The sequence below is a fragment of the Nelumbo nucifera genome, chromosome 8 (assembly GCF_055504915.1).
Source record: "Nelumbo nucifera cultivar China Antique chromosome 8, China Antique-T2T, whole genome shotgun sequence".
NCBI lineage: Eukaryota > Viridiplantae > Streptophyta > Magnoliopsida > Proteales > Nelumbonaceae > Nelumbo > Nelumbo nucifera.
This window is the reverse complement of record NC_142656.1, coordinates 1,773,682-1,801,500: the sequence shown is the minus strand read 5'-3', so window position 1 is coordinate 1,801,500 and position 27,819 is coordinate 1,773,682. Positions and strand designations below refer to the sequence as shown.

The window sequence follows — 27,819 nt, the reverse complement described above, 5'->3', positions numbered from 1 at the left end:
GATTGCATTTGCATACTGATCCCATTCGAATTCAAACCGAACCGTATAACTTGGATCTGGATGATTACCCATTTAGACTTAACCAATTGATGAATTGAATGAAATTGTTTTTTGTATATTAAATCAAAATTCGAATTCAGAATGAAAAGCGAAAAGGCGCAATAACACTTTTTCTTTCAGTGTTTTTTTTATTCATATTCTAATCGCAGCAAAAGAGTTTTTTAATTAAGCGCCAGACTGAATATCACGACTCACAAAGGGGGGTTTTAGGGGTGAGGAAAAAAAATCGAAAAATTGAACTGACCGAAAAATCGATCGAAATCAAACCGAAAAATCGGTTAACCGAATCTGTTGATTTGGTGTTTTTAAAAAACTAAAGGTATGATTCAGTTTTCATTAATCAATATAAAAAATCGGTAATTAATTGAATCAATTGGTATACATATATTTCTATATATTTTATATATATAATATATACATTATATTTGTATATATTATAAATTAATAAATATGCATTATATATATAAATATATGATATATTATTTATTATTTATTTATTTAAAATACAATATTATATATATATTTATAATTTTTTATTATATTTTTATAATATATTGTAAAAAATAAAAAACTGAAGAACCGAACTGATGAGTAACTGAATCGATTAACCAGTTAACCAATTGATTTTAATTCGATTTTAATTACCAATTTTTCAAAAACTGGTAATATCGATTCAATTACAAAAAAAAGAGGCCCATTGTCGGTTAACCGAACCATGAGCACCCCCAGGGACTTTTGCTCTCGTCAGATTGAAAATTTGAAACCCCATGCCATGCAGCACCATTTTTGCTTCCCGTCCCACTTATCACGCAAGGAGTGGATATTCGCTCTTATCAGAGATCAGACTGATATGATAACTTCCTTTATATAATGGTAAGTTCATTTGTCTCTTGGATGGTTTTAAGTGAAACAAAAAAAGGGAAAAGTTTTCAAGCAAAAGATCCTGTTAGCAATGCAAATATGAAATGGATCCAAATTGTACTTGGTTCAGTTTTGCATCTGCCGGTAGTTTGCTTTTGAGTTTTGATTATGATTAGGAGGGTGTTTGGTTCCTTTTGTGTTTATGGGTGGTCGTAATTTTTTACGTTAAATGTTTATTTATACTTTTTCACTTTAAATATTTATTTATTTTTTATTTGGTTGGACTTTACTTAAAACATTTTTTATTCACCACCTCAGATTAACATCCATTAAAATGTGTCACATCATCATTTGGTTTCAAGAAACGTTGGGGTTTTGGAGAAAACAAGAATTTGACGTTTTCCCAAATGCTCCATACACAAAAATCAAAGTATTTTAGTTTTCTACTATTTATTTGATAAACGGTGAAACTAAACGAACCAAACACATACTAGAATTCTAATCATGCAAAATTTGTATTTTATTTTGTCTCATTTAATTTGTAATTCTAGATGTGCAAATTTTGTATCTCAAACACTTATGCAAATTTTGCAATATCTTCCTCGATAATTCTCTTTCAAATAAAGTGAGATCGAATCCTACCTGATTGGTAAGGTCTCTTGCCGATTATAGTGGAGAGTTGGGACCATATCCCACCTGCACCTGGGTTGGGGTTATGGATTTGGGGAAATAAATAAATAAATAAAGTGGAGATCACATCTTATTTTTACCTCTATAATACTATTCTATTTCATTTTACTTTTCACAAAAAAAAAGTCAAACTGAGGCAAAAAGTAAATAAAATTTTACACTCAAGCTACTTCATACTTGCACTGCAAACAAACTAGCCAAAATTTAGAAATTCCTTAAAATTTTACCTCAACTTTCTGCCTCTCTATTTTTAGGGTTACAATTTGAACGTGCTAAAAGTTTAGCATTTGTTATGATTTGAGTTTACTCAGGCCCAAAGTTGTATAAATTCTACAAAATTGGACATCCAACTTGTACCCGTCCAGTACCCAACTTATACCCATTTCTTATTTTTTTTCAAACCAAACGTGGTTTATTATACTCTTTATATTGTTTCGTCAACCACAAACCAAACACAGCTTATTCTACTCTTTATCGTGTTTCGTCAGCCACAAAGGCAGAAAGATAGGCATTGCTTAATAAAAATTGAGACTTTAGGTGCTATATAGTGAAATATATGTTTTACCAAAAAAAAAAAAAAAACAAGTCTATGGACCTTTCTGCATAATAAACAATAGATAGATGTATGAGTATGACAAGTCTGCTGTCTTAATTTGTTAGGACCAGCAATAGACAATTCGAAGAAGAAAACATTTTTTTTACAAGTCTCAGAAGAGAACTTGGGGAAGTGGGACAAAGCTGGGTGTATTTGAGGCCCATAAGCCTTACCTCTAAATGTCTTCAAGTTTTTTCATCTTGGCTTTGTACCTTTTTCTTGGATTAGCATGGAGTGACCATCTCAGCTGCTATTTATATCAGAATTTAAAAAGAACATACATGCATGGACCAAAGGTTTGATGTGATCGAAATTTTCCAAACTTAAACCCTTGGTGAAGGCCAGTGACCAAAGAGCCCTGATAGTCACTTGGCATCCTTCAAATTTGGAGGGTGAGATCAAACCCATATAACCAAGGATCCAAATTTCGCAATGTATAATTGATACGCATCCTATATATCGATTGACCTATTTCAGGGGATAAACAGATTTTATACCAACAAATAAAAGCATCCAACAATACAGCAGGCTAATATGTCTCTTCGACCTATCAGCCTGTATAGATGTTTAGAACCTTGAACGTAACTATAGAGAAAAAAAAAAAAAGAAACTTACCAAACTGGTTATTAATTTGGATTGGTAAAAATTTTTAGGTTATTTGGGCGAAAACAAATTACAAATTAGCATTAATCACGTATATATGACAAATGATATTTGGATTTAAATTTTATGAACAAGTATATAAAATATAATATAGAAGATGTTTGGTTTTCAATACCAAATCTACTGCCATATCAATTAAAACTAGTGGAGATATGCTACCCACCAAGACACTACAGCCCCACCCCACATCTCAATTACGGGCTTACGGCCATCAATAACCACCAAACGCAGACCTACTGTAGTACTGTAGAGTGATCGATCAACTTGTGTGCTTATGTTGGGGGCTGGGCTGGTTCTATGTGATCAACTTTTGATCTACATACAAAGCCGCAGCTGCAGCACTGCAGAATCCATTCTTGTGATGCCCCAGAATAAACACATATATAGAAACAATTCCATCTGATAAAATTTTCAAAAGAGCGGTATATCAGAGGATGAGGTAAGATGTCAGGGATGAATTAAATCCAATCGGAAGATGAGGAGAGCCAACCAGCTTTCAACATCGAAACGTCTTTTTAGGGTTTTTTTTTTTTTTCTTTTCTTTTCGTGCAATGCAGTTTATGCGATTCCAATGGACTAAGTTGCAGAGGTAAGGAATTGCTCGTCAACGGAGCTGTCCATTTCCACAGAGCGCTTCTAGGAACCCAGAGGGCTGTTTGTGCTATTTATATCTGATATAATTAATTTGGAGTTTAGATGGGTGAGGTCAAATAATATCATAACATAACAACGTATATAGAAAGTGGGCATCTAATCATCTATCGCGCTACGTCAACGATGCTTTCTAACAGTTCAGTACTCTTTCGTTTTTTTCTTCCTTCACAAGGTTGAAGACTTAAAAAGGTGTCATGAGTTTCGACTCGGACACGACAAATCGAATCTAAACCACGTCATAAGATAGGCTTGGGTTCAAATTTATTTCTCACCCACTTTAAGACTTTCAGTTACTTTGTTTTTAAACAATCAACATCCGTGATTCCATATATAGTCTATTAATTTCCTTGCATATATAAGTGATACCAGCCTGGATCTGTCGAATTTGGGTCACATAAGCTGATCTTTTCTATTACGTGTTTGATCAATACATCAAAAGCGTAAGGCACAAGTCGTTTATCCTTCAACATTACACTATACCACCACACTCACTTTTGCAATTGATGTTTTGGTAAACTTTATTCTGAATAGATTCCACATGCACTCAGAGCGGCAAATAGTCCTCTCCACAACGACTTTTCTTTTACTCTGGTGGTGGTAGCCCTTTCTTTTCATAACATAACAGTTCACACTTTATAGCAACAATTAACCCTTTTCCTTTGGTGGCTTTTATTTTGTTACCATTCATTTTGCAGTAAAAAGGTGGGCAACTTGGTCAATTGGAGAGTTGATTTATTAACAGCGTTCATTTTCTGGAATTAGTGGGTCTTTTGACAAAAAAAAAAAAACTATTCCCAAGTGTATTAGTTAACTTGTTAAGTATTACCCTCTCTCCATTTTTTCCTTCGTGAGAAAAATTACTAACACATGATAAAAGAACATAGCCCCTTCCAATAATGATATTTATGGGTACAACGGTTATTGTTTAATTTTACTCATTACTTAAAAAACAAAAGAGCATTGATAGGTGTAATTATCTATATAAGCATTTTTCTAAAAACCAAATAAGTGCATTTACTTACCTAGATAAATAATTTCCCAAAAAATAAACAGGACATTTATTTTAAGTAGTCCTTTTCATGAAAGTTATGACTTTCATACTATTTCTTAAGTGCTTAACCAATGAATCAAAAGCCTTAAGGCTAACCATTTGGATAAAGCAGTCTGGACTGCTTTAAAGCTTCATGTACATTAGAGATTAGCATGGGTATAGAGTAAAGGAGTAATTACAATCAATAACCCTTTAAATAAACAAGGAATTGAGTGGGTAAGGCATCATGCTCATGCATGTGCAAAAAACAAAAAACATTAGAGCACTCCATCCTCATTTGGTTCACAGTTGGAATCAGAATTGGAACCAAAACCCTCTGAAATCAGAATGGTATATTTCCCTACCTATTTGGTTCAAAGGGGAATTGGAATCAATTCAAAATCAGCTGGAATGAGATTCTCATTTGCTAGAGAAGGAGGACCAAATGGCCATTCCCTCAAATAGAAAATGCCATCCCACCAATTGGAATTGGAATTTTGTTGCGCCCAACTAAACAATTGAAATTGAAGTAGACCAATTCCAAACCTCTATTTCTGAGAACCAAATGGACCCTAATCTTTCTTGGCCTTGTCTTAGGTTCCACAGCTATTTTTGGTCAAAGGCAAATCACTGTTCGAAATTCGAACAATGCTAATCCTACGAAATCCACCCCCATCATTGATTTTACATGTGTCCATGTCAAAGGTATTTGTGTTTTTTTTTTTCACGTGAGGATGTTTTGGCAATAACACCACTGTACATGGAAACATGATAAAGCAAATGTGACATGAACAAGAGTTTTCTTCACGAGAGTAGAATTAGCAGTGGGCTGTTGGAAACTTGGAATGGTGAAGATCACAAGCCGAAATAGACCAACGCATGAATAAATTTGTCGGCATCTCTCTGCCTTCTCAGCTGGGGATGTAGGCTAGGGGTTAGGGAGAATCCTTGCTAGCTCCATCCACTAAATCCGTTAAGTTAAATCATTTCCCCAAACAATTGAAGCAATCTGTTCATTTACGATTATGGTAATAGAATCTGAAACAAATGAATGGTTTTTCATCCAACAAATTGGGTTTCTTTGTTCATAGTTCTTTTAAGTTCTATAACATAGTTTTTTTATGGACATTAAGAGAGTTTTATGGGGGTTTGTGGTTTCTCAATCATCCTCCTCGGCCATTGAAGAAAGGTAACAATGTATTGAATTTTTATTATAGTGAATAAGTAGTATTTTCAGTCATCTAATTCAAGCTGAGTTGGATAAACTCCAACTGTTGGGTAATCTGATAATCTCGTTCTTTGGCTAACTGGAAGTATGAAATTTACTTTGAACAGTTTTAAGAAGACGGGAGACCCAAACAATTTCTTTTTAAATACAGGTTGCTTCATGTTAGGAGGTCAGTGAAATCAACCCTCGAATTTTTTTTCCGCTTTGGAATATGTTGCCACATAGTGATAGTCCTAGGTTGTTTAGAGAGCTTTCATAAATGAATCGGTCCACAAACCATTCCCTTCAAACATTTTCCCATTTAAAATATTGGCTGCATTTGGTTGCAGTATAAATACACTTTTACACGGTGGAGTAGAGCAAGGTTCAAAATTCTGATACGCCCGATACACCGAGGGATATCGATAGTATTTTTTTTGCTTTATTTATTTTTTTTTTTTCAAAACCTGTTCAGGGGGCAGTTTAAGGCTCCTCCACCCCCTAACTGGTCAAAACCCTGATACACCCCCTGTAGGGGCATATCACATGATACGTATCGATACTTTGAACCTTAGAATAGAGTGATCATGGTTTACTAAAGGCATAAAATGCGGACTAGAAAGCTTAGAGAAGAGAAGAAAGTTTTACATAAAAAAAAAATGAAAGAAAATCAGTATTTACATTATACCTATTATTGATGCAAAAAACTTTCTTGAGAATGGATTTACAATATATAAAAACACTGCTACCAAATGTGGTCAAAACCAGACTGGAGTGCAAGCACACCAAATCAAGGTTTTCAAAACCAAACCGGATAGGGAACTGTTCTGGTCCGGTCCCAGGTCGAATTGTCCAACCATCCAGTCCAAATGGATGACCCACTCTGAAAAATAAAAAATTAAAAAACAAAAAACAAAATTGGCCTAAAACCGTTGTCCTCGACGGTTTGACTGCCCAAGTCAGCAGTTCAATGGCCAAAAAACGGGTGACCGGTTCCCAATTTTTCCAGTCCGGTTTTGAAAACACTGCCCGAAACAAACGCACAACGGCACAAGTACCTGGACCTCTGCACAATCACCGAACAGCTGCCCTAAGTACTTTGATGAGTATGAATAAGACTAGACATGGCCCATGAGCTTGCAAAGAAGAAAATAAAACGAGGATGTGTTTATGTTAAAAAATCCAGGAAGAATAAATATGACAGCAGGAAATTCTTCCAATTCGTTCCACAACTTTAAAATATTTCTCTATGTTAAGCACCTTGGATCAGAATGTGGGACCAATATAACAGTTTAACCAGCCTTATGTACAAAATCCTTGATTTCAAAAGACTCGGTGCCATTCTTTGTAATAACCCCCTGTTCAGAACAAAAGCCAATTATCACAACGAAAATCAATTAGATGCGTGTAATGATTCCAACACAGTAATTGTATAGACTAAAACATGCTAGAAGGAGATACCTTTTCAGTTATTATAGCAGTTATCAGATTAGCTGGGGTGACATCAAAAGCAGGATTCCAGACTGAGATCCCAGACGCAGCTACCTGCTCCCCAAGTCCTCCACGTGAATTCAGTAATTCCTTTGCTGACCTTTCCTCTATTACAACTTCTTGCCCAGAAGGAAGGGATAGATCAATAGAAGTCACTGGTGCAGCCACATAAAATGGAATCCCATGATATAATGCACAAAGGGCAAGGCTGTAGGTTCCAATCTTATTAGCAGTGTCACCTGCATTTAAAATATAAATGTGTTAAAAATCTAGAACCTATTTTACAGTATCGGCTCAAATCAGATAAATCCAACTGAGGGGTGGCTCAGTTGGTATGTTAGTTGGTTCGCTCCAGCAGATATGCGGATTCTATTACCGCAACCACCAAATTTGAGGAGGGGGTTATTAGTGGTGTGTATCACCAAATACCCAAAAAATATCAGATAAATCAATTTATGATTATGTTCCTCACAGAAAATACCGTTTGAAGCTACACGATCAGCTCCAACGATAACTGCATCAACACGACCAGATTTCATTAATGCAGCAGCTGCTGAATCAGCTATAAGAGTGGCAGGTATCTTGTCATGAACCAACTCAAAGGCTGTGAGCCTGGACCCCTGCACTATATATGATTAGTTGTTCCAACCAATACTGTCATAATAAACTCCCTTCACATGAGCAATTAACTAAAGATTTTTTCAAAAATTGGAGATTCTATTAAAAAGATATAGCAAATAAACAAAGAAGATAATCTAGATGGGACAAGAAAAGGTTTCTAGAGAATGAAGGGTACAGATGCTAGGATTTGAAACCAATGATTAAGTTTCTACAAAAAAAAAAAAGAGACCAATGATTAAATAACCAAGGTTCAAAGAATTGATACATACGCCCTGTATCGGGTATATCATATCGTATCTTTGGGTTTCCGATGCATCTATTTAAAGGTGTTTTCAGGAAACCAATATTTTTATTAATACAAAGATATGTCTAAAAATGAAATTTTGAAAAAAAATAAAAAATAAAAAAATAAAAAGCGTGGGGTAAAAAGTATCGATACACCCCTGCCGATAAGCCTGGATGTATCAATATTTTTAAACTTGCAAGTAACTACTCCCCAAATAGGAGATTTACCAGAGCAGGAAATAACCATACAAATTGCAATCATTGTGAAAGCTGAACTACTGTAGTCGAAGTAGCAGAAAAGAGGAGAAGAAGAAGAGATGTTGGAATGTCGAACTGTACTAGCCAGTCGACCATGCTATTATTTATATTTGAATGTAATACAAGATATAAGAAATTACTGGAATGCCCACGATATGGGACACCAAGTTAACTTAAAACATTAAACAGGCTTAGGCCCAGTTACAGGATAACTTAAACTTAAGTATGGGCTAATAAGAACTCTTATCAGCCGAACACTCATACAAAGAGACATCATTCTAACATTCTAACACTCCCCCTCAAGCTACGCATGGATATCAATCATGTTTAGCTGGCCAAGTATGTCCCTAAACTTTGTTGTTGTCAGTCCTTTAGTCAATACATCTGCAATTTGCATCTCTGATGGAGTATAAGGCACACAGAGTTCTCCTAAAACAATTCTCTCTCTAACAAAGTGTCGATCAATTTCAATATGTTTTGTCCTGTCATGCTGCACGGGATTGTTGGCAATATTGATAGCAACTTTATTATCACAATACAGCCTGAGAGGACTCTCAGCCTTAATACCAAGCTCATTAAGAATAGTTCTGAGCCATAAGAGTTTAGCAACCCCGTGTGCCATAGCTCGGTATTCTGCTTTTGCACTTGATCTAGCCACAACATTCTGCTTCTTACTGCGCCATGTGACCAGGTTTCCTCCCAAGAATGTACAGTAACCTGAGGTTGATTTTCTGTCTCCAACAGACCCAACCCAATCAGCATCAGTGTAGGCTTTAATTTCAAGTCTGTTGTTTTTCCTTAATAGAATTCCTTTCCCTGGGCAAGTTTTCAAGTATCTAAGAATTCTTTCCACTGCTCTCATATGAGGGATCTTTGGTGAGTGCATAAATTGACTAACAACATGCACTGCATAGGCAATGTCTGGCCGAGCAAGGGATAAGTATATCATTTTTCCTACCAATTTTTGGTACCTCTCTTTATCACAGTATTCCTCACCCATTGATTCTTATAGTCCATGGTTCGGTTCTATTGGAGTGTTTGTTGGCCTGCATTCCATCATGCATGTTTCCTCTAGGAGATCTAGCACATATTTTCGTTGACATATGTAGATTTCTTCTCTTGATCTAGTAACTTCAAACCCAAGAAAATATCTCAGATTTCCCAGGTCTTTGATCTCAAATTCTGAAGCTAAGAACTCCTTCAGCCTCTTCATCTCTTCCACGTCATTTCCAGTAATCACCATATCATCCACATAAACAATGAGAGCCGTAAGTTTGTCATCCTGTCTCCTTGTAAACAATGTATGATCTGCACTGCTCTGATTGTACCCCACTTTCTTCATGGCCATACAAAGTCTCTTAAACCATGCCCGGGGAGACTGCTTCAAACCATATAATGCTTTCCTTAGTTTACACACCTTTCCAACATCATAGCCAGGTGGAGGTTCCATGAATACCTCTTCATGAAGATCACCATTTAGGAAGGCATTCTTCACATCCAGCTGATGGAGTTCCCAAGAGAAATTTGTTGTTAGTGACAGTAGAACCCTGGTTGTGTTGAGCTTTGCTACTGGAGCAAAGGTTTCCTTGTAGTCAATTCCTTCCTTTTGTGTAAATCCCTTTGCCACAAGTCTAGCCTTGTACCTCTCGATTGACCCATCTTCCCTGTGCTTTACTGTGAATACCCACTTGCACCCAACAGTGCCTTTCTCCTCTAGCAGGTCCACCAATTCCCACGTTCTTGCTTTCATTAGGGCTTTCATCTCTTCATTCATGGCTTCTTTCCACCTTGGATCAGATGCCGCCTCTGAGTACCTGGAAGGGACACATGCAGAGGAAAGAGCAGACACAAAGGAGTGATAAGCAGGAGATAAGTGTGAGTAAGAAACATAATCAGCTATGGGATGTCGGGTGGTACAAGAACGAACAGGCTTACGGAGAGCAATAGGAAGATCCAAATCCGAAGTGAGTGAGTCAGAATTACCTTGGATTGCAGAGACAGATTAATTTGAGTTCAATTGGTTGCAATCATGAGGTTGAGGGCCCTTCTTCCTTCTGCTGTATGTAAGTATCTCTTTCTCTTGCCTACTGGAACCTTCAGGAGCATCTGCTGTATCAGGAGAAGTAACTGGCACAGTGGGAGCCTCACTAGGTTGATCCGGAATGTCACAGCTAGGAGTAGTGGAAGGTGATGAAAGGGGAACAAAAAAGAATAGAGAATGAGAATCCTCTTCCAACCCACTAGTCTCCCCTTGAAGAGGATTCTGAGAAGACTGGAAATAGGGATGAGACTCAAAAAAACTACATCTCTGGTGACATTTTTTCTTGGAGACAGGATCATAACACTTATACCCCTTTTGTGTAGGAGAGTACCCCAAAAATATTCCCTTCGTAGCCTTGGGATCCAACTTGGTTTTCTTTGGATCCTTCACATGTATGAAGCATGTACAACCAAAAACCCGTGGAGGAAAAGGAAATTCTGGAAGAGTAGGACACAAAACAGAGAAAGGAGTCTCCATACCCAATACCTTAGATGGCATCCGATTTATCAGGTATGATGCAGCGAGTATAGCTTGAGACCAATATTGCTTGGGCACTTTGTGCTAGAAAAGTAGGGCTCGAGCTGTCTCCAATAGGTGCCTGTTCTTGCGCTCAGCAACCCCATTTTGCTGAGGGGTGTAAGCACATGATGATTGGTGTAACATGCCTGCATCTTCCATGAATAAGTTCAGGGATCTTTCAAAGTATTCAGTTGCATTGTCCAACCGGAATTGCTTAATCTTCTTCTCAATTTGTGTTTCAATCATCTTGCAAAAAATCATGGTTATCCGTGGAACTTCATCACGTCCTTTTAACAGATAAATCCAAGTGCACCGAGAATAATGGTCAATAAAACTGATAAAGTAATGGAAGCCATCAATGGAAACAATGGGTGAAGGTCCCCAAACATCAAAATGAACTAAATCAAAAGGAGCTCGAATTTCATTACTAGAAATTGGATACACCGTTTGACATTTGACACACATCACAAATTAAACTTTGACTTGGAATTCCCTCACATAATTCGGGAAACAATATTGCTAGAGAAGAGAAAGACACATGACCTAGCCTAGCATGCCACAGGTGCAACCTAGTTATTGACTCCACACTTTTCGAACTAGCAGTAGCAGAAGCTTGTAGGGCTGAGCTGATGTCTGCATCAAAATAGTAGAGGCCCCCATACTCATGACCACTCCCAATCGTTCTCCTCATCAATCTGTCTTGGAAAACACAATGAGAGGGAAAAAAAGTTATACTGCAATTCAAATTTTTTGTAAGCTTTGAAACAGACAACAGATTTGAGGTAAGACTAGGAACATGTAGGACTGATTTAAGAGAGAGATCCTTGCTTAGGTCAACCACCCCCTTTCCAGAGATGGTGGAGAGAGACCCATCAGCCACTCTCATCTTATCCTGGCCAGACAACAAATGATATGAAGAGAATAAGGAGGACATATGTGTCATATGGTCAGTGGCTCCGGAATCAATCACCCAAGAGGTAGAATTAATGGAACTAGTTGCACTAAATGCAGAGGTTGTACCTGATTTGGCAAGAGAGGTGGAAGCTAAAGGATTGTTCTTCAAACGGGCTAACGCCCGGCTGAGAACCTCTACCTCACTAGCTGTGAAGCCCAAAGTACTTGGTCCAAAGGAGTCGGCAACCTGCCCTGTGGAGGAAGAGGACACTGTCGGAGTACTCTGTGAGTTGTCACTACTGTTGTTGGTGGCAAGATTCCCACTTGTTGTGTGACCCTTATGTTGCCTTTTGTTCTTTCTCAAAGCAGCTGGCTTCAGATGAGGATACAAGACCCAACATTTCTCCTTTGTGTGTTTCTCACCACCACAATGGGTACACTTGAGGGACTTCTTGTCTGGATATCTATTTCCCTTAGTGGAGACTAGGGCTGAATGTTCACCAGATAGTCCAGTTGACTGTGTCTGGGAGTCAACTTGCATCTCCCTTCTCCTGACTTCTTCATTCCTCACCAGATAGTAAACATGGTGTAACTCGGGCAATTCATCTCTCCCTAGAATTTGTGACCTTATACCCTCATACACTGGGTCCAGGCCAGCCAAGAACTTAAAGGCTCTACTCTCTTCAATCTGCTTATCATGTCTCTCCTTGTCCCTGGCATTTTCCCACTCTAATATCGGTGATGGTCAAGTTCTTCCCAAAGACCTTCCAGAGTTGCAAAGTATGTTGCAACTGTCATATCCCCTTGTTTTTCTTCTGTCCTTGATTCTAGCATTGTTTTTCTTCTGTCCATAGGCCTTAGACACCTTTTCCCAAATCTTGGCTGCTGTAGGAAAGTGATGAACAGTCCTGGCAACCCGAGGAGTCATAGAGGCAAGCAACTAGGACATAACAGTGGCATTCTCCTTGCGCCACACAGCATAATCTACATTGCCAACATCAGGTTCCTTCTTGCTCCCATCTAGGTAGCCTGTGAGGTCACGGGAAGTAATAAACAGCATTGCAGAAACGGACCACTCCCTGAAGTTGTATTCGTCCAGTAGCACACTTGTAATCTGCAAGCTGTGCAGATTAGGGTTTTCCAGATTTGAAGACCTTGCCGCAGGTCTATTATCCCTAGAAGAAACATCTCCGGATATTGAAGACATCTTGACTGCAGCTTCTGTGTAGATGGCACTAATTTAAGACTAGCTGAAGCAGTTCTGAAAATTCTGAACCAGTTCTGATGCAGGTTCTGATTAGCCGAAGTGACCTCAGCAGGCCCTAATAGCTCGCAACACAGTTTCAGACTTGCCGAGACTGTCACAGTTCTGAAGCAATTCAGTTACAACAGCAAATGAGGTGTTCTAGGCTGGTAACCGACCTGTGCTATGCAGACTCCACTTGAACTTCGAGTACTGCAACTATAAAGAGAGTTCCCCTCCTTACGGCCAACACTAGGACTGTTGAAATCAGTCCTCAACTAAGTCTGTCCTATACAGACCTCTCTTAGCAGCCGAATAGCTGCTAACTACTAGAAACTAGTAGGGCATCAGCTTCTGGATCTTACCTCCCTTGCGCCCTACAACCAAGGGAAACCCTAGGTCGAACCTTGTGTTGTTCTCCTGCAACCCTAGGGTTTCACAGCAGCAACCCAGATAAAAAAAAAAAAAAAGAAGAAAGACAGCAAGAGAGAGGAGATGGCGTCGGCTATAACCAGGAAGGTGCTCAATGCTCTGATACCATGAAAGCTGAACTACTGTAGTCGAAGTAGCAGAAAAGAGGAGAAGAAAAAGAGATGTTGGAATGTTGAACTGTACTAGCCAGTCAACCATGCTATTATTTATATTTGAATGTAGTACAAGATACAAGAAATTACTGGAATGCCCTTGATTAGTGATGGAACACCCAGTTAACTTAAAACATTAAACAGGCTTAGGCCCATTAACACAGGCCCAGTTACAGGATAACTTAAACTTAAGTATGGGCTAATAAGAACTCTTATCAGCCGAACACTCATACAAAGAGACATCATTCTAACATTCTAACACATTGAACTAGTTGACAATGTTAGGGCTCTCTTGCAAGAACTATTGCATCTTTTGAAAGGAATGTCAAAACACTGACACTAATTCACAATTTTGTTGAGCAAAAAGAGACCTACGCATTAGCATGGATAACAAGGGAATGCATGTAAAAATTCAATGGGTGCAAAGATCGGCTAACAGCATTGCTGATGTATTAGCTAAACAAGCGTTGGAAAAGGGATCAAATGTTCTGGGCAGTGTTGTAACTTAAGGGTTAAATAGAGTTGGAGATGAGAGATTTTGTCCAATTACTCTGTATATGTTGTACTCTTCCTTCTTCTATCACTCAATGAAGTTTTCAGTTATTGAGGAAAAAAAAGAGCCCTATGTAGGAATGATCATAGTCATCTGTGCCTCTGCTATGCTGCTGCCAGATGTCTCAATAGTGTGTGAACCAGAGCTAAATAATAAAAACTATCCATTTTCCTCAACTTTTTATAAGGGGAGAGTGATTTGGGCATGTTCCATTTTTAGAAAAGAGGGCATACCCTCTAATCATTAGTTAAAAAGTACATATGTAAAATGACAAAGGGAAAGCCAAAGAAGCCATGGTTTGAAGTTGTAAAAAATGATCCTAAGACTTGCACTTTGACAGAAAACATAGCTCTTGATAGAACATAATGGTAGGAGAGGATTCATGTAACCAAAACCAAATAACAGGGATTACGACTGAGTTGAGTTGAGTAGAAATGGCTTTATCTTAAAAGACAAAAGTATCCAGGTACTTCAATTTTTATTATTACAAAATAATTTTCTTTTTGCCTTTTAGCTAAGAATATGCTCAGTTCATCACATTGGAGATGTGCCTAAACCAATCCCTTCTTATAGATTAGATATACACTTGAAGCCTTTTAACATACTACATCCTTCTAAAAGCCACTAATTCCTCAGCTCTTGGAACTGCACCCATGTGGCTAAGGATGTGTTGAGCAATCTCTGCCATGATACAAAGGCAATGAAAATTAGAAATGGGTAGAAGAAGACAGACCTGGTTAAAAGGACGTGTTTCTGTGCAAAATGCCCTTTCTAGGACACCTGTAGCATGAAGTGCACGGATAACACCAAGAGCAGTACCATACCCAGCTGTTGCAAGACTGTTAAAGCAGTAAGGGTAAGAATAGAGATCCAATGATTACATAACAAACATACAAAACACTATCCAAAGAATCTGAGAGACTGAGACACCTGCCAGTGTTGCAATGTGTCAAAATCGACAGCCTATTGGAATCTTTCAGTTGGCTCTGAAGAAAGCTTGATCCATATGCCCCAATTGCTTTGTTTGAAGCAACATCGTCATTAAGCATGGTTTCAGCAGCTTCTATATAGGCCTGCAAAATGAACACAGGGTGCATCCATCATATTGCTATGGCAAGAAGACCATCTGCGGTACATGCTCAATATTACCTGGAGAGATTACTGCAATAAAAAAATGGCAGAAGTATACTGAAATTAAGGCATAATAAATGTTTATTGGGAAGGGAGGTTAACCAAAAGAACCAAACCACAATGTTTTTAAAACTGACCAAGATGTCAATCTAGAAGGCCATACCAGTGGCAGGTTAGATGGTTTAACTAACAGGATTGCCTGGTAAAACAATCAGAACCATCCAAAACCTGGGGGCCCAATCAGCTGTCATGATTACCAGTTCAAGCATCCAGATCAAATAAAAGGTTTGAAAACACTGCCAAAACATACTAGCTACTTATTTTAGCATAATAGAATCATATAAACTTGTTCAACTTTGTGTCAATTAATTTACAACAGATCAACTAAACCAAATCACAAGGCAACTACTTCATTTCAAAAACATTAAAAGTTTAGAGAGAGAGAGAGAGTTACTACATGAAAAATAGATCTGGCTTCACCAGTAGTGGAAGCAGCATTTAATATGACATCTTTAAGCTTTGTTGCAGCATCATAAAGGTTAACTGCCGTTGGTCGGCTGCAAAAGCATGAAAATATGAGTATATATCCACCCAATGATTGATAATGAACACAAAAAGATCCTTAATATCAAGAGCTTAATTAGCAATAAACAGAAAATAAGATCATGGTTAAGAAGCAGTACGCCAAATTTTTTATCAAAAAAAAAGGGAGTGCACCATATTCATCCAGAAATACCTGGAGACAAGGTACTCTAATTTCTTAATAAGGAAAGAGGCAGCATCACCAGATGTCCCAACAAAAGACTCCAAGTTGAACACTTCTACAGCGAGGGAGAGCGCTGCTGCTATAGCAATTGCTGGCGCACCACGGACCACCATATCCCTTATTGCATTCCTGCAAGATCAAGGGCATTCCAAGTTAAAAACCACTGAGATATTGCATATATTGAGGTGCACTACCATCCAACTTGTGTAGATTTATTAATATATCAAATAGACAGAAGAAATAGCCCCTAGAGAACCTTTTTACAAGAAAATCAGGCCAGTGACACTATGAACCAGAAATACTTTGCAGTAACGTAAGTTGGGTGGTAGTACTATGAACCTTTTTACATGAAAAGGTCGTACCTACCCCAAAAGAAACATTATATGTCTCACCCTCCACCCTGACCTCTTGAAGCATGGAACTCCCCCAATACAATCTGACCCTAGTTCCTGATCTGGCAAGATTGTCAGCCAACTAATTTGCTGTTCTCCTGATTCAAGTGAGATATGTTCTCCAAGGGTTAAAGAACCAAGGTTCTCTAATAAGTAACTCATCTGCCAAGGACCTTACTCCTCTACATTCATCCAGCCAATAACAACCTAAGAATCATCTTCTACATCTAATCTTTGACATCCCAAAACATGCAAAAATCTCAATCCTTGTAAGAGAGCCAGTATTTCTGCCCTGATTGCAGTATCAAATCCAACTAGCCCTGTAAAATCACAGATGATGTCACAATTTTCATTTCTGAATTCTGAATGCTCCACAGTTGTGTATGGACACAGAAATAGGAGTCAGAATCCAATAAACATCCAAGAGTCCGACTCTGGAAGATGAGAAAACATGGACTCACAGAAACGTCTATGGAAAAGTGTCACCATCATCATCATCATCTAAGCCTTGTATGTGAAAAAGTATATTCTATTAAAATAGTCCATGTTTTTTTAATTATAACATTATATACCTGCAAAATAGTTCACCTTTATTACTAAGTAATGTTTGATACGATAAATGGCATTCATCTTGTATATCAGCTGTTCATTTATATCAAATAAGCTAGGAGATAAAAAGGAAATGTTGCATAGTGTCCTCGAGAATCCATTGGATGTCAGACTCTGATACGTGTACAACATGGACATGTCATCCATTTAGGAGAGTCCATGCAGTCCTCAGAATTTTACTTTATTGCACCTTGGGCTAGAGAAAACCACCTTCCACTTGAATCTCTCTTCTTACAGAAGATTTTGAAATCCCATGCCATGATCTAAGAATATCATCAACTAAAGTGAAAAATCAGTTAACTCTTCCCTTTACACAGTGAGATGCCCACGAGTAATATTTTATCAAAATTTCCACCTGATTTTCCTTTTTTTTTCTTGAAGCACTCTTGCATTTATTTCCTCCCATACCAGCCATCATGTCTTGTAAACCTCCCAGGCCTGAACTCAAGTCATCAAGATCCGGCTAAGGAATGGACTCAAGTCAACAGAATTCAAAATGCTCAAGTTTCTAACAGCACCAAAAGTAGAACAGATCATCTCTCCTCAAACATAAACAAGTCTAGAGAGGGTAACTAACAAGAACTTTCCTACAGAGCATTCAGCCAGTAGCACAAAGAACACCAGAAAGTGAAATATACATGCTGCAGCCTCAGGTGGTGGAGATTGTTCACCCAGAAAAGGGAATTCAATCCACCTTTCTGCTTTCCAGTTTCAACCATAAAAGGATCCTTACAAGACTCCAAAGGGTTCTAGCAAGCACTCCCTCAGGCCTCAAGAAAGTTTATTGAAACACCAAAAAATCAATTAACATGGGAAGCGGGCCTCTTAAGCCATCTCTTCCATTTTCTTTAATTGAACTATTAGTTTCTCTTCTCCATCCTCTAATTTGGTTTTACTGAGTTGGCCATTTTGTTCCTTTCATCCTAAAATGCCTTTTTCTCTTTTTGGGATTTTTAATCAAATAAGAGCTCTTCTTCTATGTGGGCATGTTGAGTTCATCCTAAGTCCTAATCATATTCTACAGGAGTTAAAGGGGGGAAAGAGATAAACATGGGAAGGAAATCCCACAATGTAATTAAAAAACCTATTTTTATTCCTTTTAAGGTTTCCAGAATTTTATGCTAAAAGGATTTTACCTTTGTCTTTAATATTGTAATTACAATTACAAATAGCTAGATGGCTCAATAAGAGTGTATAGAAGATCCATATATGGTTAAAAAAATCCCATGCTGTTAATCTTAAACTCTTTTCCACTTCCTCTTCCTTCTTTTTTATTGATAACCACTGCTTTTCTTTTAGTTTTGGTATTTGGAAATCCTAGCTAAATAAGACTTTTATATTAAATAGAAACTTCATTGAAAAAGAAAAATTTACAACCCATAGTTGTCAAGGCAATGCCTAGGCACCCACCTAGGCGACAAGGTGCCCTTGGAGGGTTGCCTTGCCTAATTGCCAAGCAGATTTATACATGGTGTTATGAAATACTTTTATATTCTTAGTTTTTGAGATTATAATTATAAAATACACATTATTAAACTAAAATATTCATTTATATACTAGTTTCTTCAGCCCCTGTATTTTCTAATTTTTCTTCTTTCTTCTTTCTTCTTTCTTCTTTTTCTTCTCATGAATATGTTGTATTTTCTATGCTTTAAAATGAAGTTTGTAGTTATAAAAATTATGGATAATTATTAAGGAAATGTGGGTATTAGTTGCCATGGAACCTAGGGAACTACCCTATGATATTATGATTTTTTTTACTTAAAAAAAAAAACATCGCCTAGGCGACTAGGCAACAAGACACCCCCCCCCCCGGTTGCCTAGCCTCACCTTTGCCTTGAAAACTATGGTACAATTACAGGTGACATGTAAGGAATCAACAAGTAGTCAAGAAGATAAAATATTCTTCCTTTCCTAAGACATGGTAAGGTATAGAGTGATGCATAATTGATAATAAATGGAAAAGACAGGATTCAATACAGTGGAAATGAAGTAACAGATCAACAGATTCAACACCACAATGAAAAGTTCCCAACAAGCCCAAAATGGAACAATGCCACTATGGGCTACTTCATGATGAATTCACATCAATTGAAGCAAAAAACACCAGTGTACACATAAACTAGCTCAAACTTTTGATAAGGCCTCCAAGTGAAAACAACAATAGCAGCAAAAAGATATGTACCCATAAAAGAAAAAAAAAAAACGACTCATTCTGTTTATATTTATTTTGTGTATAACTGACATGGAATAGACTCAATACTAAGGTTAGTGGGGAGGGGTTCCTGATACTCAAAATGTAAGATAGATTAAAAGAAACAAAAGAAGCTCATCATCTTCTGATGATCTTAAGGCAGGCCCAAGCCACACTGCTAGACATCAAGATATATCTAATAAAACTTTGGTGGACAAAATCAAGGTTAGAGGAGATTTCCCTTTTTTGACCAGTAACTTCCCTAGCGTTTAATATAGTATGCAAGATGACTTGTTGGTAACGTCATGATGGTACTCGGAACAAGTGAAGAGAAATCAACCATTGAACAAGACACGATATGTTTTACAAAACCATAAAGTGCCAATATATTTGGGTGATGACCATGGATAAAGTTTTCTTTTCTTTCTTTCTTTTTTTTTTTTTTTTTTTTTTTGGGGGGGGGGGGCGGCGGCGGTAAGGAGATAAAGAATTATGAACCACTAGAACTTATACAGACCGTGCCCCAATAAATAAATAAATAAGACTTTCAAATGACAAATAAGATCATGGAAAAAATTCATAATAACTGGGGCAAGTGATAAAGAGCACAAATGCATTACCATCCATCTGTGACATCGCGGACATCCAAATAGATAGTTTCAAGAGGCAGCCTTCTCTGCATAATAGTTACAAAAGTCGAACAAAAAAAATACAGAAGAGTGATTAAATGAATAGTGAATAGGAAAAAAAATGAAATAACAAATATTGCCTTCATCAAGCTTCTTTATAAATATTTTCACTCAAAAAAACGCAAAGGTAATAGCGTTTAGAGAGCATGTGATTCCAGTAAGAGACCTGATCGAGTAGCCGGAGAGAACCTCGCTTGTAGCAGATAGATTGCAGCGAACTTTCGTTGCTTAATCCCTCCTCGGAATCCAAATCAGGTGCCATTCCAATCTATTCAAGCTTCTGTGGATTAGAAAACAGATTCAGTAATAGCATGTTACGAAACGGAAACAATTAGAAGGAAAAGTAATAGTATCGACTGGCATGTGTAGATACTCAACGACAGAAAGAAACAATTTAAGTATCAGATAATTCAGAATGACCTTATATATTTGAATAAGATGATAAGAATTAAGAAACCCTTTATAATCTTGGACGGTAATCCGGTACGCAGAGAAGCTTCTTCACCAGATTGAAGTCGAAGCCGTCATGACACCAACGGCGACAGTATAAATAGCCCGCTTTCTGGGATAGTGGGAGACAGAATATTCCCGTCAAGGAGCTACCCGTCCTTAAGTCGTCACTCGTCACTCGTCAGTCCTCACTTCACTAGATTGTAGTCTACACTCTACAGTCTAAAGTCACTCTTCACTGTCGCAGCTTGCCGGGGAGGGTGAGTTTGGGTTAAATGGAAAATAATAAATAATAAATATAAAAATATTATACATATATAATAAAAATATTATATATATAATATTTTATTTTTATATATAATAATAATTAATTATTATAATTTTTATTTTTTAAAATATCAAATAAAAAATTATACATATATATAATTTATTATTTTTTATAAAACATTTAGCTCACAGTTAACTTCGAGGTTATGAGCTTTTGACTTGAGTCAAACTCGAGCTCAAGTCTTTAGCTCTAAGTGGAGCCTCATACTTTCTTGGTGAATTGGGTTCAAATAGCTATTTGGCTCAACTCGAATCAAATCCACCTTTGAGCATAACCCATTAATGTATGGGTTTTATGCATAAACTGCTACAAAATATTTTTTTTTTGTTGTCTTACACAAATTTTGCGTAATATTAGTTAGATTTTGACTAGGGCGTATGGCCGTAACTCACCCTCTCAAAAGGGAGAGGTTCTGGGATGAATTGGATTCATTGCATGAAGTTGAAGACCTTGTTTGGTGTTTAGCAAAAGATTTTAATGTCACGAGATTTAAGAGTGTTTCAATGATAGAGCTTTTTTCTTCTGAATTTTATCTTATTTCACATGTTTGGTCATCTAAGTATAATACTAGTTACATTTTTTAATTGCTATTTTAACCGATGAAATTTAGGTTTGCATAAAAGAATTTTAAATTTTACAATATTAGAGTGGCTACATATTAGTCTAGCTATTGCAAATAGTATTTTAAATAATATATATAATTATGGTATCAATGACAACATTTTTTCAATTACTTTTAATAATAATAATAATGATATGGCTATAAGTGCTTTAAATTTTCAATTAAAACCTATTTTAGAAATAAAACTATTTCACATTATATCTGCTTGTATGTTTTAAATTTATCTATACAAGATTGTTTAAATATTATTTCATAATACACTTCAAAAATTATAAATTATATTTGATATATTAGATCTTCAAGGTAAAGAAAACAGTATTTTAAAATTTTAAGTCATCAATATAGAAGAAATATAAAAAGTTTATGCTAGATGTCCAACATAGGTGGAATTCCACTTATGTTATGTTAAGGTAGTATACCATATAGATAAATTATTCAAGTTTTTATAATCAAATAATGTCAAATAATACGATAACTGAATTTGATTGGGAAATGAAAAGTTGTATATAATAATTTTTTTACAAATATAAGATTTGTTTCGCCTTTATATTGTTTAGTTACAATATTAAATCCTACAATAAAATTATAAGGTGTAAATATAATGCTTAATTCATATAATCAAAATATGTAAACAGATCTATGTGACCAAAAGAATAAATTAAAAATCTATTGTTTAGTATGTATAATTTTTATAAATCTAAAATAAAAAAAAAAAAAAGATTTAGTGCTGCCTACTAAACATAGTAGTAGTAGTACATCATGTAAAATTAATGATATGGTTCTTAACAAGTAAAGGCATTGTTTTGTTCATCTTCATCCAAATCAAGTTCATCTTTTAGTAGGCTCGATTTTTTATTTGTAAACTAATTTTCAAAGTTTCCTAGCATTAGGGGTGCAAATGGATCAGATAATGGTTCAATCCGATCCGAAATCCCATCCTAAATTATTGTATTTGGATATCCCCATTTTGAATCTTTAAATTGGATCGGATAATAGGAATTGATAAGAAAATCGGATCGAATTCGAATAACCCCCTACTTGATATGAGAATATCTTATTAGATATATACGTTATTTATTCACTTATATAAATATATATAACGCATATACATATGTTATTTATTTATTTGTTTATTTATATTGCATTTTTATAAATTTGTTATATTATTTATTTCTTTATAAAAAGCATGCATATATATGATGTAAATAGTTGAAAAGATACTTATATATTTTTTACTTTATTTAAATTGTTATATTTTATTTTTCTCTTAATAAATTATTATATTTTACAAAATTAAATCAGATTGAATAATATCTAAATATATGACTTTCTCATCAGATTTGAATTCAAATCCATGTTTATTCAAAGCGAGTTGGGTTGCAATTAACAATGTTGGGTCGAATTTGGATATACCATAATTTGAATTTGATCTGATATGTTTGCATCCCTACCTAGCATGTGAGGAAATAGAATATTTTGATATTTTAGCCTAATACAAAAGCACGTGAAAGTAATTATCTTATGCTTGCCACTTTAGCACGTGATCTATTAACCCCATTGATGTCTATAGTAGCATTAGAATCTTGTTTTAGTGTTGAAAACATGGTGCTAGATGAGAAGAAAAGCCAATCAACAAATGAAAACTTGGAGATGTGCATTTGTCTGAAAATTTGGTTGGATTCAAAAGATGAATTACAAGATAAAGGAGGACATGACATATCATCCAATGCATCATCAGAAGAGTAATAAAGTGGGACTTAAAGATTTTTTTATTATTGTAAAATTTGAGATTTTTCAATCTTATATATACCTTTTTATTTGCAATTTTTTTTAATTCCATTGTAAAATTATACTTTCAATTTTTATTATGGCATTTTTTTAATTTCATTTAATCATTTTATATTTTTATTGTATGAATTGATTATTCATATGAAATAAAATTCTGAGATGTTTTTTTTAAATGTTGTTGCAATCATTGGTGATGATGCACGATCTGGCCGGTCTTAGCTGTCGATGATCTTGCCTCTGAACTGAGTAACAGGGACCTGAAACGGGAGGAGAAGAGAAGCTCCGGGGAGAGCCCGGCGTAAGGGCTCTGAAGCTCAAGTTAGAATCCTTCAAAGGCAAGAATAACCAGATAGCGCGAGAGTTAGCATACCTCATCCCTGGGTGGGTAGAAGCCTTTTATAACCACCTCGCACACTCACTTCCAGGCCTCCGTCAGGTCGGGCATGATTACTTCTGAACTCTTGCCAGTTCGGGTGTCATTTCCTCTGGTCGGACAGAACCGCCACTGTTCCTTTTGTCGGAGCCGTCTCTGCGGCTAGTGACGACGGTTGCAGGTGGCGGTGGCAGGAAGCCGTTTGAAATGCGGCTGTCAGGTGTCAGATCCCAAATCAGTCAGGTATGCCACCCTTGGATAAAGACGTCCTTGGTATCGGGTACGTCTGGCTGGCCTGGTGCTTTGGAAGTCAAGTGTTGGAGTGGCGAGCGAGGTGCCTTGAGTTCGGTTTGGAGTGTTCCGAGCTGCCACGGGTCAGCTCGGGTCAGCTTTGTGAGGCTTGGGGCCCAGTACAGTTCGTGCTCCTTGCAGGGAGCTCGGGTTCTCAGGAGGGAGCTCGGGTTCTCAGGAGGGAGCTCTCTCTTATCAGGGAGCTCGGATTTAGGAAGCTCAGGTTTTAGGGAGCTCGGACCTTTGATAGGGAGCTCGCTCTTATTAGGGAGCTCGGGCTCCTAGTAGGGAGCTCGGATTTAGGAAGCTCAGGTTTTAGGGAGCTCGGACCTTTGATAGGGAGCTCGCTCTCTTAATCAGGGAGCTCGGGCTCCTAGTAGGGAGCTCGGGCTCCTAGTACCGAGCTAGGACTTAGGGAGCTCGGGTTTTAGGGAGCTCGGACCTTTAACAGGGAGTTTGCTCTTAACAAAGAGCTCGGACTAAGTGCAGCGGTCTGGAGTTCGGGCTCGGTAGTGAGTTTGGACTTGCTTCCGATGTTCGCTTTGGGTGCTCTACTGTCCCGAGCTGCTTGCCTTTGCCACGTGTCGGGCGATCGAGAGGTCGGGCCAAATTTCCCTTCATCAATTGGATTTACCATTTTTCCTTTATTTTTTTGTAAATTCTTGAGTATTTTATTTTTTTGAAGTGAAGTAAAAAAAATGATAATGAAAAAAAAAACTAAAAGAATGGAATAAGATAGATCGACCTGGCCTAGTCTGGCCTGCAGTCAATGGGCATGGGCTTGTAATGGGCCCCACCCTTAGCCTTCACGGGCCATCTGTACCGACACAACCTTCTATCGTTGCCAAATTGGGCCAACAAGGCCCGCTACAGTACGAACAGTACAAAATGTGTGCAAACATTACACTTCTAGAAATATTTACATGAGACAACAGCTTTTTTTTGGTTAATCAGCAATAACTTTTCCCTTTCGCCTTTACCCCCTTTTATTTCCCAAAGTGCTGGTTGCGGGATTCAATTCACCAACGAGCCCTCGATTGGTAAATGAAACAACCCAGCTAATACACCAACGAGCCAACCCTCGATTGGTAAATGAAACAATAGTTTGTAGACTAACCGCTCACAAACACTAATTTGGGTTTACACCAAGTAGTTCATGTTAACTTGAAGCCTAACACACTTGGTATTGTTTCCTTCAATTATTGGTCATGTGTTAAAGTAGATCAATAGCTACTATGCTTGGTTGGATGAAAAACATAACTTTACATATTGGTTTCCATGGAGAAAGGCATTTTCCCTTGTGTTTGACATGCAAGAAACATCTTGTAGGAAATGCATTTCACAACTTGCTAATCTTTCTAAAAAATAATTTCCTTCACCCAGAGTGTGTATCATTTCCCAATTTGTTGCATTGCCTTCTAAGTAGTTGTCAACATTCATTGACATTTTTTCCTACTGGGGCCATTTGCAAACAACGGGAATGGTTTTTATTGTGTTTAGAGTCTTTAGACAAATAACAATAAATGAAAATAACTTGAATGAATATTTTCTAAAAATAGTTTATAAGAATATCAAGGCTCTGTTCGCTTTTGGGTAAGTTATTTACCCGGGTAAATGCAATTACCTGGGTAAGGTTTTCCTAGTAAATATTTACCCGGTTAAGTGCATTTATGATTTACCCATGTTCTTTTATTTCCTAAATATACAAGGCAGTGACCATTTTAGCCATAAAAATCTATTATTAAAATGGGCATTTTTGTCCCATTCAAGTGTTGACAACCTTCCCCCTAGGTGGAAAAATTATTTATCTATGTAGAAGATGCATGAGTATCACTTACACGGGTAAACGATACCTAGGAAAATAAACATTCCCTGGTCCCCACATAAATCTGAAAAAAAAAACATGGGATTATTGGTCAATGAGAACCAAAATCCCATTCACCAACTTTCCCCCTCTCAAAATTCCAAAAATAGAACGCCTAACAAAAGGTTGTGGGCATGAATTAGCTTGAGCTTAGAGCATAAGTTTGTTGAGCTCAGTCTTTCAATTCCATAGTTTGATGAATGGGGTTCCTTTAGCAAGGAATAAAAACATCTTTAGCTTACAGTTTACTACCCTAAAGTAACTCAGTTGTAATGACAGGTGCATATATTTATCTTTTTATATAGGAAATAAGGAAATGAATTTCTTAGTCCTATACTAGTTGCTAGTTTCTTCCTCTTTTAGTACATGGTGGTCGGTTTGCTTTATACTGAAAAGTTGCTAGGTTGAAGGATCCTAGTTAGAAGCGGAATTAGGACAAAGCAAGTGCTAAAGGTGGGCAAGTTGAACCTAAGTTGATCACCTTTTAATTAAGCTCATCACTATTCTAGTCCCAATAAAGTTTACAAGCGCAAGACAAGATCGGCAGAGCTTCCCTAACCCTAAGCTATCTTAATATGTGGAATGGAAATATAAGTAGTAGATCTCTATCCTCTATATGATTAAACTTATTTGAGTTTGCAACATTATTCTATCCTCATGTTTGTTTCTTGAAGATTGGAACTAACATTTAGAGAAATGTTACCCATGGTTTCAAGTATTGAATTAAATTATATTTGGGTTAAATCTTATATATAACAAATAGTTGTGGGGTTGCATTGGGCAGTTGACATTAGTTATATAAGTGCATGAGTCCCTTTATAAGAGCAAACATCGTGTAAAGGGAGAAAGTCGGAATGCACTATGAATGTTTTGATATACTACTATATTGGTTTATTGTGAATGGAAAGACTCCACACATGATTCAAGGGTTTTTGTATAAGCTTCATCTCATCATAATTTACAATTTTCATATCATCCAACATGTAACCCTAGCAAAATTATTTGGTTTATAAACGATAACTTTAACCTATTTGATATAACTATTGTGATTTTTATTATCATATGAAAGTATTACCTATTAGATTCGTGATATGGTAGTGGGGCTGGATACTTAGCACCTAATTTTGGAAAACGATTTCACTTTAATGATTTTCGTGGTCAATGTAGGAGGTTCCACTCAAAGGAGTTGTTTAATTACACCTACTCATCTTTGTATAATATCATTGAAAGGTGTTTTGACATTTTGAAAGGAAAGTTTCCTATTTTTGTAAACATGTCATCATTTTATTTAAGCATGCAATGGTATATTACGACAGTTTGTTTCATTATACATACTTTATAAAGAGGGAAGCTATCCATGATAAAGAAAGTTATAGGTGGTGAGTGAGAATTCTAACAATCATGATGTGGATGAATAACATGAAAACATAAACATGGAAGCAAACACCCTTAGAGGGAAAATTGTAGATGAGATGTGGGCATGATACAATATGTTTCATCAAATTACTTAAAAACATCTATGTGTTATTGTTAAACTTGGGATTCTTTTTTTGTTGGGAATAACTTTATATACTTTTATAATAAATATGCAGTTAAAGCGATGGCATTTTTATCAAGTACATTTATAATTAGTTTGTTATTTGTGATATTTGCATGCAAATTATGTATTAATAAATTGATAAATAAAATAGCGATTTCTTAGTATAGAAAGCGTGGATATGACGAATTAAGACCTTATATAAATCATAAATCACATACATAGTAAATTATGTGGCCATGTGGTAGTCATGGTATAGACTAATATATGCAACAATTTGTTTAAATATAAGGTTAGTGTAAGTGAAAATGGTTAAAATCTTACAAAAACACAAAAAAAAAATAGCATAATACTTTATTAAGTATATCATATTTAAAATTATCTTATAAATATGATATATAGAATCATTTTCCCCTAAAAACAAACCATATTATAGAGAATTTTTCTTGTTGTGGGTGTTGCAAAATACACCACACCAAAGTCTATAGAACATGTGGATGTGTTTTAGAACCATGGTTATGAAAACACACTATGGT

At 36.6% G+C, this 27,819-nt stretch overlaps 1 protein-coding gene across 1 annotated transcript; it reads right to left on the bottom strand.

The window, feature by feature from the left end:
- Positions 1-6,897: 6,897 nt before the first annotated feature.
- On the bottom strand, positions 6,898-20,725 carry LOC104600518 (NagB/RpiA/CoA transferase-like superfamily protein). Its single transcript, XM_010263497.3, has 10 exons — positions 20,451-20,725; positions 20,197-20,310; positions 19,962-20,017; positions 16,117-16,275; positions 15,838-15,937; positions 15,180-15,322; positions 14,983-15,088; positions 7,733-7,871; positions 7,222-7,490; positions 6,898-7,118 (listed from the first exon to the last, which is right to left on the bottom strand). Exons 2-10 carry the CDS (start codon positions 20,290-20,292, stop codon positions 7,053-7,055), a joined length of 1,134 nt encoding a protein of 377 aa, XP_010261799.1. The 5' UTR covers positions 20,293-20,310; positions 20,451-20,725; the 3' UTR covers positions 6,898-7,052.
- Between the last annotated feature and the right edge of the window lie 7,094 nt (positions 20,726-27,819).